This window comes from Hemitrygon akajei, chromosome 29, assembly GCF_048418815.1.
Source record: "Hemitrygon akajei chromosome 29, sHemAka1.3, whole genome shotgun sequence".
NCBI lineage: Eukaryota > Metazoa > Chordata > Chondrichthyes > Myliobatiformes > Dasyatidae > Hemitrygon > Hemitrygon akajei.
The window spans coordinates 43,009,526-43,021,788 of record NC_133152.1 but is presented as its reverse complement, the minus strand read 5'-3'; the positions used below and the strand labels follow the sequence as shown (position 1 = coordinate 43,021,788).

Sequence of the window (12,263 nt, the reverse complement as noted above, 5' to 3'; positions counted from 1 at the left end):
AGGTTGTTAATACTAATGAGAATTAACCATAATGATGGGGCCAAAGAAAAAAGCTGTTCTCAATTCCTCTTTGAATGGGAGGATGGTTTAATTTCCAGCACTTCTGTATTTTTAATTGTGACATCAACTCTAGGTGCAATATTGAGGCATTTGTTGGCAGGCAAACATTCTGACTAGATACAAAGTTCCTAACCGTTTTTATACCATGGACCCTCTACCATTAACAGAGGGGTCTACAGACCCCTGGTTGGGAACCCCTGATCTAGGTTATATAAACCAATGCAACTTCTCCATGGTGTTCATGATTAATTTCTTTTTGAATGACCTGAAGTTGTTTGAAAGCCTATAGATTTGCTGGAACAATCCTGTTTAGGTGGCATCGGCAAATATTAGACAGACAATAGTAATGTTCCCTGTAAATTATGAAATCTATATACCACTGTAATTAGTGTATAGTGATTGTCCTGTAAACAATAGTATGTGATGACATCCAGTGTTGATGGCAAGTTGGAGGAAAAGCAGGGCATGGCATCATCTACTGGCCTGAGCTCCTTCTCTGTCCTCACCACTTTTTTCTGGCTTCTTCTCCCTTCCTTTCCAGTCCTGATGAAGGGTCTCAGCCTGAAACACCTTCAATTGTTTATTCCCCTCCATAGATGCTGCTTGACCTGAGTTCCTCCAGCATTTGCATGCTGCTCTGGATTTCGAGCACCTGCAGAATCTCTGGTGTTCCTAATGTTTGGTTCATCCAGTACCCCAGTTTGAGTTGGTATCACCACGTTGTCAGGATATAAACCGCTTGGCCCAAAGCATCAACCACTTATTCATTTTCATAGATGCTGTCTGACCTGCTGAGTTCCTCCAGCACTTTGTGTATGTTACTCTCTGGATTTCCAACTTCTGCAGAATTCAGTGTTAATGAAAGACTGTTCTGACTGTTCATTAGGATCGGGGTTGCTATCGTATAACCTGGTTGTCTGCAGCAGCACAAAATGTAAGAACAAGAGTAATCTTTACTCTGGTCAGTGTGATAGTTCTCAGTTCTGGATTTGTTGATATCAAACTTTAATGATGAATATGACCAGGTCTTGACTACTGTAACTATTATTCAAACAACAACATACACAAAATGCTGGTGGAACACAGCAGGCCAGGCAGCATCTATAGGGAGAAGCGCTGTCGACGTTTCAGGCCGAGACCCTTCGTCAGGACTAACCGAAAGGAAAGAAAGTAAGAGATTTGAAAGTAGGAGGGGGAGGGGGAAATGCAAAATGATAGGAGAAGACCGGAGGGGGTGGGATGAAGCTAAGAGCTGGAAAGGTGATTGGCGAAAGTGATACAGAGCTGGAGAAGGGAAAGGATCATGGGATGGGAGGCCTCAGGAGAAAGAAAGGAGAGTGGGGGGAGCACCAGAGGGAGATGGAGAACAGGCAAACAACTAAATAAGTCAGGGATAGAGTAAGAAGGGGAGGAGGGGCATTAACGGAAGTTAGAGAAGTCAATGTTCATGCCATCAGGTTGGAGGCTACCCAGCCGGTATATAAGGTGTTGTTCCTCCAACCTGAGTTTGGATTCATTTTAACAATAGAGGAGGCCATGGATAGACATATCAGAATGGGAATGGGACGTGGAATTAAAATGTGTGGCCACTGGGAGATCCTGTTTTTTCTGGCGGACCAAGCGTAGGTGTTCAGCGGAATGGTCTCCCAGTCTGCCTCCCTCACCACCAGTCTGTGTCGGGTCTCACCAATATATAAAAGGCCACACCGGGAGCACCGGACGCAGTATACCACACCGGCCGACTCACAGGTGAAGTGTCACCTCACCTGGAAGGACTGTCTGGGGCCCTGAATGGTGGTGAGGGAGGAAGTGTAAGGGCAGGTGTAGCACTTGTTCCGTTTACACTTCCTTGTTCCGTTTACAAGGATAAGTGCCAGGAGGGAGATCGGTGGGAAGGGATGGGGGGACGAGTGGACAAGGGAGTCGCGTAGGGAGCGATCCCTACGAAAAGCAGAAAGAGTGGGGGAGGGAAAAATGTGTTTGGTAGTGGGATCCCGTTGGAGGTGGCGGAAGTTATGGAGAATTATACGTTGGACCTGGAGGCTGGTGGGGTGGTAGGTAAGGACAAGGGGAACCCTATCCAGAGTGGGGTGGCGGGTGGATGGGGTGAGGGCAGATGTGCGGGAAATGGGAGAGATGCGTTTGAGAGCAGAGTCGATGGTGGACGAAGGGAAGCCCCTTTGTTTAAAAAAGGAAGACATCTCCTTCGTCCAGAAAAGAAAAGCCTCATCCTGAGAGCAGATGCGGCGGAGACAGAGGAATTGTGAGAAGGGGATAGCCTTTTTGCAAGAGACAGGGTGGGAAGAGGAATAGTCCAGGTAGCTGTGAGAGTCTGTAGGCTTATAGTAGATATCAGTAGATAGGCTGTCTCCAGAGATGGAGACAGAAAGGTCAAGAAAGGGGAGGGAGTTGTCGGAAATGGACCAGGTAAATTTGAGGGCAAGGTGAAAGTTGGGGGCAAAGTTAATGAAGTCGACGAGCTCAGCATGCGTGCAAGAGGCAGCGCCAATGCAGTGGTCTCACTACCAGCCAAGCCAAGCTGTAGTGGCCAATTCTAGGCAAACCAATTGCCACTGCTGGTGAATCCCACGGATTTGTTCTACTTGCATGATGCATCCTCAGCTCCAAAAATGATTGCTTCAGAAGTCGAAGATGTGCATTCGATTTGTTATTAACAATTAGTAAATATACAATCTTGAAGTGATGAAACTTGAGCATACCCAAGTGTAAGTTGAGTGTAATTCAGCATTCAACAAAAGATATGGCCTCAGTCAGCCCTCAGCTGCATACTGTACAGAACAAAACACCAATACGTAACTTTTCCCTTCACATTTGCCACTCCCCAACTCATGTGACTTGTTACCATAATAAATATGCAACACAGAAATACAGAGCAGATAGAGAACAGATACCTGTCTCCTACACAGGTCTTGGTGTTTGTTGATGAGTTCTGGCAGTGAGACATTCTGCCCAGATGGTCTGGACAGTCCACTTGGGTAACCACCCCACTGAGCCCTTCTGCCACGGGGTCTGCCGTATGTTCTGTGCTGGCCACTGCCTGATGGATTTGTCATCAAAGGTGTTGGTTTGGAAGAACTTTTCCATGAATGACAGGTAATGTGGTAGCTGACTGCAGAGCAACTGGGCCGATCTCATCAGTCAACATTGGGGACAGGTAGCTCCTCACACATGGTGGCACTTGGTACCCATGTACTTTGGTTCCACACACAGTCTGATGCAGCTGCACACGACTGGTCATAAGGATGAGGGGTGACATTGGGTACAATATTGTTCCCCTTGTCCAAAGGTGTGTGCTTCGTAACTTGCTCCATCATGGATCCCCAGATGAACCTGAATGTGGCCAGGTGATTTCTGAGATGGGGTGCAGGGGACAGGCCACATCTGCTCCAGGTACAGCAACCCCGATGAGTTCAAATTCTTCCTTGTTACTGAGAGTGAGCAACTCCCCACAGCCCCAGTTTCTATTCTAATCTTCTGCTGGTGGCGCAGTGACATCAGCGCCGGACTCCGGAGCGAAGGTTCCCAAGTTCGAATCCGGTTGGGCTGCTCCCAGATATGCTTTACATCCGTGCTGGGTTGAGTGTCGAGCTTTCAACTCGGCCTCGTAAAAAAAAACTGCTCTGTGTGTGGGGGACCATCACAGAATCTTTCCTCCAAGACAACCACTTGAAAAAAAATAAGTGGTCGCCAAGGCTCTGGCAGAGTATGGCACACAAAAAAAATCTCCTGCCAATTCCTGTTACTTGACTTGGCCCCTCTACGAGGTCTCCAGCACCTTCAGTAGGTGGAGGATAATGCGTCTTTTTTAAAACAAAATATTCTTTATTCAAAAATAAAATTATTTACAATGAACCATTCAATGACTTTCAATCCGTACAGACGTTTCCTCTACATTCCACACTTTCAGCCACTCACGTGGCACTATGTTGGTTCATCTTTAAACACCATTGTTGAGGGGTAAATTCCCTGCCACCCTACCTCTCCCACTCACGCGGGAGAAGAACCCTAGACTGTGATCCTTCCCCACCGGGCCCTTGCGGTGGCTGCATCAAGTTTCAGTGCATCCCTCAGCATGTGCTGGTAGACCAAGTTTCGGGCCAACCAAAGGCGTTTTTCACCGAGTTGATGATCTGCCAGCAGCACCGGATGTTAGTCTCTGTGTGTGTCGGATGGATGATACTGTGGTATGTTCATTTCTTCCTGGGTTTTCTCATACTCCAAATGTAATGCTGTATCCTCTGCACTGTTCCCTTCCCCCTGCCCCCTTTACATTGTCAGGACTAGGAATTTTCCAAGTCAGCGAGGATGTTATTTAATCTCTGCAGAAGACATTGTGCTCTCTCCCAGTGTAAAGATTGAAGGATGCTCAATGTGTTGCTGTGATGGAGCTCAGTCATTTTGTATTGGGTATCAGATATGCAAATTCTGTGGCCAGCCCACTAGAGCCAGCTGATTGTAATTACTGTTACTGGTAACGTTGCGCTGGGAAAGGTCCTGTAAAATGATTCGGCTATTTCTTTTGAATTTCCATACTGAATCACTCTGGATTTGCTGTTTTTTTAATACTTTGCATTGTTTGTAAGAGTTACAATCGTGATTAAGCTTTGATCCAACATGTCTGGTTTGGAACAGAGGGCAGTACAGTCCACAATGTTGTATCAAACCAATTAATAGGTAATCAAATGGTCAACTGTACTAATCTCTTCTGTCTACACAATGTTCTTATCCTTCCATTTTCCTCACATTCATGTTCCTATCTAACATCTCTTAAGAGTCCCAAATGTACCTACCTCAACCACTACCCCAGACAGAGCACCTATCACTCTGTGTGTTTTTTTTAAACTTAGCTCTCATCTTCTTTAAAATTGTCCCTCTCACCTTAAGTGTATGCCCTCTGGTATTAGATATTTCAACCCTTGAAAAAAGATAATCTCTACCTCTCATAATCTTAACCCTTTCTCAGATCTCTCCTCAGCCTCACCAGAGAAAACAACCCAACTTTGTCCAACCTCCCATTATAGCACTTGCCTCTATTCCAGGCAGCATCTGGTAAATCTCCTCTGCACCCTCTCCAAAACCTTCACATTTTTCCATTATGGGGTGACCTGCACTGTACACTCTAGATCCAGCCAGCCCTTTTGTACTGTGCTGCCCAGCAACCGGTAGACTAATCGCGGTTGTGGAAAGACCATACAAACTCCTCACAGACAGCAGTGGAAATTGAACCCAGGTCCCCTCTACTGTTGGATGTTGTGCTAACTAGTACACTACTGTGCTGCTCACAAGAATGCCCACAAGAAAATGAATGTTGGGGCTTTTATGGTGACATGTATGGACTTTGCACTGCCCAAAATAAATTTATTATCAAAGTACAAAAATCCACAAATTGACGGTGATTCAGACAGGAATTCAGAAGAAATGGTTGAATCATTTTATAGGACCTCACCCCGTTTATCATTTTTCCTGTTTAATTTTATTTCTGGTGGCATAAAGTATTAGATGCTTTATTTGAGATAATCTCTAGTCAGCAAGAATGCTTCGAGAGTCTGGTTTACGAAAGGACAAGGGATACCTTGGTGCAGGAGTTTTTGTACAATGTACAGTAAACTTAGAATGAGGAAGTTGGCAATATTTGCCATGGAGCAATCTGGCAGAAGGATTTATTTTGCAACATTTCCTGCTGCTGTATCGGTTGTTTATATAATTGCAGCTGTTTGTCACTCCTCATGCCTGCATATGGGTCTTGTGCAAGCCTGATTACTATAAAGGCTTGCAGAAATTGAAAATTTTCCTCCAGTTTTGAGGGCTGTTATGGTAATAATTGGACGTTTTAAGTGATTTTAAAGCTTTGTGATGAGAATGGATTCTGGAAATGAAAAGGTTAATGTATGAGGAATGTTTGGTGGCTCTGGGCCTCTACTTGCTGGAGTTTAGAAGAATGGTGGGGGAAGGGGGTGGAGAAGAGATCTTATTGAAACCTACTGAATACTGTAAGGCTTAGATAGAGTAGACATGGAGAAGGCTGTTCCCAATTTTGGAGCATCTTTCAGAATAGGACTTTTTCTGTTGAGACTGAGTGTTCTGGTCCAAGACTCCCACTATAGGAAACATCCCCTCCACATCCAGCCTATCTAGACTTTCAATATTTGTGATTTTTTTTCAATGATACCCCCACCCTCATTCTTCTCTATTGAGTACAGGTTCAGAGCCATCAAACACTCCTCAGATGAAGGATCTCAACCCAAATGTCAACTGCAACACTAATATAGTAACTGGCTGGGAAATGTTGCAGTTTTAAATATTGAAGTTATCTTTCCAGTAACTTTAATCAGAATTGGGTGCAACATAGCATTTGAAATAGCAGCAAATGTTGCTGATGTTTTAACTATTGGTGTTTATTGGATTAAATAAAACTATTCAAAACAAAAAGCTCTAAGATTTATAGCATGTGATTCAGAATTCCTGATGTCCAGCATCTGTCTTCCTCATTTCTCTGGGGCGGCACTACAGCATAGCAGTTAGCGCCTCACTAGTAACAGCACCAGTAACCAGGTTCGATTCCCGCCACTGTCTGTAAAGAATTTGTACCTTTTCCCCCATGACCGCGTGGGTTTCCTCCCACATTCCAAAGGTGTACAGGTTAGTATGTTAATTGGTCACGTGAGCGTAATTGGCTGGTGTGCTGTCTCTCGAAATAAATGTCTGGAAGGTGAGCCAGGGATTCAGAGTGCGAATGGGATGTACAGGCCGAGCCAGGATCCAGACTGGGTGTGTTGTGCAGCTGAGACTGGGTTTGTATACTCATGGTCAGGAATGTGGGATGGGATTTGTGGTCAGAGCCAGGGTCTGGAATTCTTTTATAGTTCCAGTTCACTATAAACTGGAGTTCAACATTATGCAACTGTGTAATATGTAGATTTTCCACTGAAGTGTTAGACAAACATCCAGTAGTCCAGAAAATCTGCTAGTCCAGCATTTCAAAGGAGTTTATTGGAGTTTCTGTTCACTACTTGTCACTTGGTCACACTACGGGATCAAAATCAGGTTTAATATCACTGATATATGTCACAAAAGTTCTTGTTTTGAGGGAGCAATACAGTGCAATGCTTAAAACTACTATAAATTGCTGTGTACTAAATTAAATGGAGTTCTTTATGGTTTTGGTGTTTAAAGCAACAAAAACAGTTTTGTTATTGCCCTTTGAGGCAAAGGTTTGTCTGAGAATGTCAGTCAGCTTTTCTTGGCAGGATATAATGTCCTAGAGAAAAGTGACTGGACTTCAGCTGTGGAACAGTCAATTTCTCCAAGGAGTACCATTGTCAGATTGGCTGCTGCACTAAAACAGCAACCTAGTCCTTGGAGGGCAATTGTAGTGGTGGGCCAAAATACACAGGTTTACATTATTCTATGAACACTGCTTGCACGTTTTCAGATTGTGTAAACTTGCCTTTGCATTCACGGGGGAAAAAATGGTAGAATCTGTCACAAGTAATCTTGAAATGCCCTAGGAACAAATGGTGGTTGGCCCTATTTGTTGGTTTGAATGGGTAATTATACTCTCATATGATTAGTGTGCTGTCAATTGTTATGCTCCTGACTGTTGTAAAAACCAAGCTGTCTGATTTCCAGTGCTGATGAAGATCTGAGCCGCACAGCACCCCCAACAAGCTACTGGTGGTGCTGTACTGCTCCTTTCCAGTTTTGTAAAACATTGTTATATGTGCAAGTTAATGGCTGATTTATTATCCCTCTCAACCCCACTCTCCTGCCTTCTCATATCCTTTGATGCCCTGACTAATCAAGAACCTGTCAACCTCTACTCAATGACTTGGCCTCCACAGCCATCTGTGGTAATGAATTCCACAGATTCACCACCCTCTGGCTAAAGAAATTCCTCCTCATCTCTGTTCTAAAGGGACGATTGTCTATTGACACTGTGCCCTCTGGTCCTAGACTTCCCCCACAATTGGAAACATCCTCCCCACTTCCACTCTATTCATGCCTTTCAATATTTGATAGGTTTTAATGAGATTTCCCCTCATTCTTGTGTCTACCAAACTTTTAGTGACTCTGCAGTTGTATTGTTATGATTAAATTATAATGTTTACTATGTGTGCAGGTGAGGTATGACGATCTGTTAGATTGGAGCTGGTCACTATACACCATCTTCCCTACAGCAGTTAAGTGAGGACCCAAAGCTTTCATGAAAGATTAAAGATTGGTTTTATTTGTCATATGTACATCCAAACATCAAAACATACAGTGAAATGTGTCGTATATCTCAAGTCATATCAGTGAGAGTTGTGCTGGGAGCAGCCCGTAGGTGTAGCCACACTTCCAGTGCCAACGTAACAAGCTAACAACTCTCTAACTGAAGCACTGGAGGAAACCCACACAGTCAAAGGGAGGCCATGCAAAACTTACAAACAGTAGCAGGGATCTATACCCAGGGCTGGGAGGTGTTGCTCTAACAGCTGTGCTACCGTCTTGCCCTTGTTGTCTGAGTAACATCGGGCAAGATGCTTTCAGGTGCAGCATCACTGTCAGCTATTTGGGGTGAGGTTTCATTTGAAGTTCTCAAAACTGATACATTTCCATTGGCGAGCTATCATACACTGATGGGTAACTGTATCGCAACCTGTTGAATTGAGGGTGCTACATATAAGTGGATGAGGATTTGATTATCCTCATTTGAATCTCTCTAAGTTCATGTCTGAGATGTGATCTGAAATGCAGTTTCCAATTTTATGGAAATTTGGACATTCCCATAAAAGCAGGCTACGCGGCATGTACTCACCAGTTCAGAATGTCTGTGGTGGGAATTGGTGACTATTTCAAGCCCATGATCTTGCATAATATTACTTTCCTGCATTGATGAATTTGGCATGTATCCCCAATCCCCAAAAGTAGGCACAAACCAAGTTTGAAACACTGCAAAACTCACCATTATTGGGAGCCAGAGAAGCCTGTGTCTCTAAGCACCACCATTTTAGAACAAGTATGAGATTTAACTGAGGTGCATAAAGTTGGAGTCCAGAAAAGAATGTGGAGGGTTCCATTTGCTAGATCCATAATGAGGGTGCATGGATGAAGTACTTAGTAGAATGTCAGACTGTAGCTGATCATACTCAGTGCCCACTTTATTAGGTATCTTCTGTATGTAATAAAGTGGCCACTGAGTATGCTTATGGTGTTCTTCCGCTGTAGCCCATCTACTTCAAGGTTCAATCTGTTGTACTTTCAGAGATGCTTTTTGCATATCACTCTTGTAGAGAGTGAGTGTGTGTGTGTTTTTTTTTGTTACTGCCACCTTCCTGTCAGCTTGAACCAGTCTGGCCATTTCCCTCAGACCGCTCATTAACAAGGCATTTTCATCCACAGATTCCTGTTCACTGAATTTTTTTGTTTTGTTTCTCGTACTATTCTCTAAAGTCTAGAAACTGAAAATCCAAGAAGATCAGCAGTTTCTAAGATACTCAAACCAACCCATCTGGCACCACAATCATTCCACAGTCAGTCACTCGGATCATATTTCTCTCTCCCATTCTAATGCTTGGTCTGAACAACAATTAAACCTCATTACCACTTATGTATTGAGTTGCTGCTGCATGATTGGCAGATTAGTTGTGCAGTACTGTGCAAAAGTCTTAGACACCCTAGATTTTTTTAATGGTTGCAGATGGTATAGCCTCCAAGAACTCTGATCTCAACATCGTCCAGGCTGTCTGGGATTATGTGGTGAGACAAGCAAGTGAGATGGCCAAAATCTGCAGAAGAACTGTGGCAAGTTCTCCAAGACGTTGGAACAACCTACTAGCCGATAATTATTATCTTTTTTCTCTCCTGTAAAACTGCATGACAAAGTACCAAAGAGAATTGATGCAGTTTTAAAGGAAAGAGAAGCTGCACCAAATATTAATTTGATTTTGTTTTACCGTTTACTGCTGTTTATAGTAATTTTTTGATATTTAGAAACTTATTTCATTATTTTTGAAAGCATCTTCGCTTTACAGAATTATTTTTACGTGCCTAAAACTTTTGCACAGTACTATACTCAATAGAGTGGCCACTTTAATACTTTGGAATAATGGTATTGAGTATCGTAAGAATATAATTATAAAACTGTCTGAAAAGTTATTGGGAATAGAAGTGTTTGTGAAGTGTCCTTGAAGAGCAGTGATCTTTAAGGTTTAGACAGCTGGGATGTGATTGGGACCTCCAGTCACTTGGTGGTATTGAAAAGGACTAATGATGGCTTTTTGTGCTTCAAACATTTTGTTCTTTGCCATACTTTCACATATAGATATTTTGCATTGAGTTGGATGTCGTTAATGTACAATACCATTTGAATGTAACACCCCCCTTTCTGTTTCTTTTCAGCGGAGCCGTTGCCTTTGATGGATCTTTGCCGGCGTTCAGTCCGGGTTGCACTTGGCAAGGACCGCTTGAATGAAATCCAGTCACTACCACTACCAGCATCCTTGAAGAAGTACCTAATGTACCAATGACAGCAGAAGAAAAGGGCTAAAACCCTAAGAGACATTGTACACGGGCAGTTAATCCATTTATCTTCCATCCATTATGAGATGGGCATTATTTCTACACTCTGGTCTTGCTTTTTCAAAACTTGAACATTTTCACCCAGTCGTTTTTGGGGCCCAGAGATTTTACAAGTTGGGAGATTTTTCTATTGGTGGAAACCTTTGCATTGGAAACTAAATGATATATCAACCAAATCCCAAAGATGTTTTTATTTTTCAATTTCAAAGGCAGCTTTCTCTTAAAAATAGTTATACTCAATATATTTCAATCTGTTAAAATAGAAAATTATTCTAGTCTTTCTGCCGTGTATTCTACTTTACAAAAAAATGCTGGGCATAAAATACTCTTTAAAAGCTGCTATTGAAGTCTTTAAGGAGAAGTGTTGGGATAGTTAGAGGGGGCGCAGGAGATGGGTTGATGGTGGCAGCCGGTGTGGGGAGATTTGCATTGGAATTTTGACAGTAGGGAAAGTTTTGAAGATGGTTTGAATTCAGTGCTTTGAAAAGGTGGATTTAGTCCATCAAAGGAAATTGTTAACATCTAATTCTGAATTCCTTACTCATCATAGTAATCAAATATTAATATTAAATTTGTCCTAGTCAGTCTTTGCAGTTGGACTGGTTTCATTGCTATGTCGTTTGAGTGGATCCATTGCCCCTTTGATGCCAGAGTGCACAAAATATCGAAGTTGTGATTTAAAGGAGTGCTGTTTCTGAATGCCAAAATCTTAATCACGAAGTCTTTTACTAGCTGCGCTGGTAGAAAACTCTACTAATTGCTACATTTTGCAAATAACTACATAAGCAGTTTATGGGGACATACCTGCCTGGTCCAAAGGTGATTCAGCACCTAATTTGTTTTAAATGTGCAATATGTAGATACAATGGTTGTTTTTAAAACTATGGTTCAATAAAATTTAAATTCCAAGTTGGCTTCTGTATATGTTTTTTTAAAAATTTGGTTTGCAACAAGGTTTACTCCTTCCCCTTGCCCTCGTCTTCTTACCCGCTGACTTCTTTCTTTCCAGCCCTAGTGAAGCGTCTCGGGCTGAATAGTCGACTCTTCATTCCTTTCCCTGGATGCTGCCTGACCTGCTGAGTTCCTCCAGCATTTTGTTGCGTTACTTAGAACTGAATCCTACAAATTGCTGTAAGATACTGGCAGTGCCAGTGAAATATCACTGCTCTTGACCTAGGTGGTTTTGCGCTTTCATACTGTCAGTGTAGTTCAGTGTGGCATTACTAACCATTACCACCTTACCATTGCACTTGATGTCATAAACATTGACTTTTTAAGGCACTGATGGGTTTGTGCAGTTTCCTTATCACTTCAGTGGCTCGATAGAGACCTGACCAGGAATGCAACTGACATTTTCAGAGAGTCTTGCGTTTCCAATGGGCCAGGTATGTTCTGTGGAGCGTCAGAGTCACAGAGCGCTACAGCACAGAAACATCCTTCATTCCACATACTCCATGCTGTATTATTATTCTGTCAATTCCCATCAACTTTCACCTCCATACTCCTTGGATCCATGTGCTTATCCAAGCTTCTCTTAAGTGTTGAAATCGAACCCACATTCAGCACTTCTGCTGACAGTTAACCAACATTCTTGCCATCCTCTGAGCGAAGAAGTTCCCCTT

General features: G+C 42.9%; 1 protein-coding gene across 3 annotated transcripts in view; it reads left to right on the top strand.

Annotated features, from left to right (window-relative positions):
• Nucleotides 1-11,550, top strand: part of spsb1 (splA/ryanodine receptor domain and SOCS box containing 1) — a 72,796-nt gene extending 61,246 nt beyond the window's left edge. For all 3 annotated transcript variants that reach the window (XM_073032262.1, XM_073032263.1, XM_073032264.1), the window contains one exon: nt 10,462-11,550. In XM_073032262.1, coding sequence (XP_072888363.1) covers nt 10,462-10,589 — 128 coding nt within the window. In that variant the 3' untranslated portion in view covers nt 10,590-11,550. The remainder of the gene's footprint in view (nt 1-10,461) is intronic.
• Nucleotides 11,551-12,263: the final 713 nt, after the last annotated feature.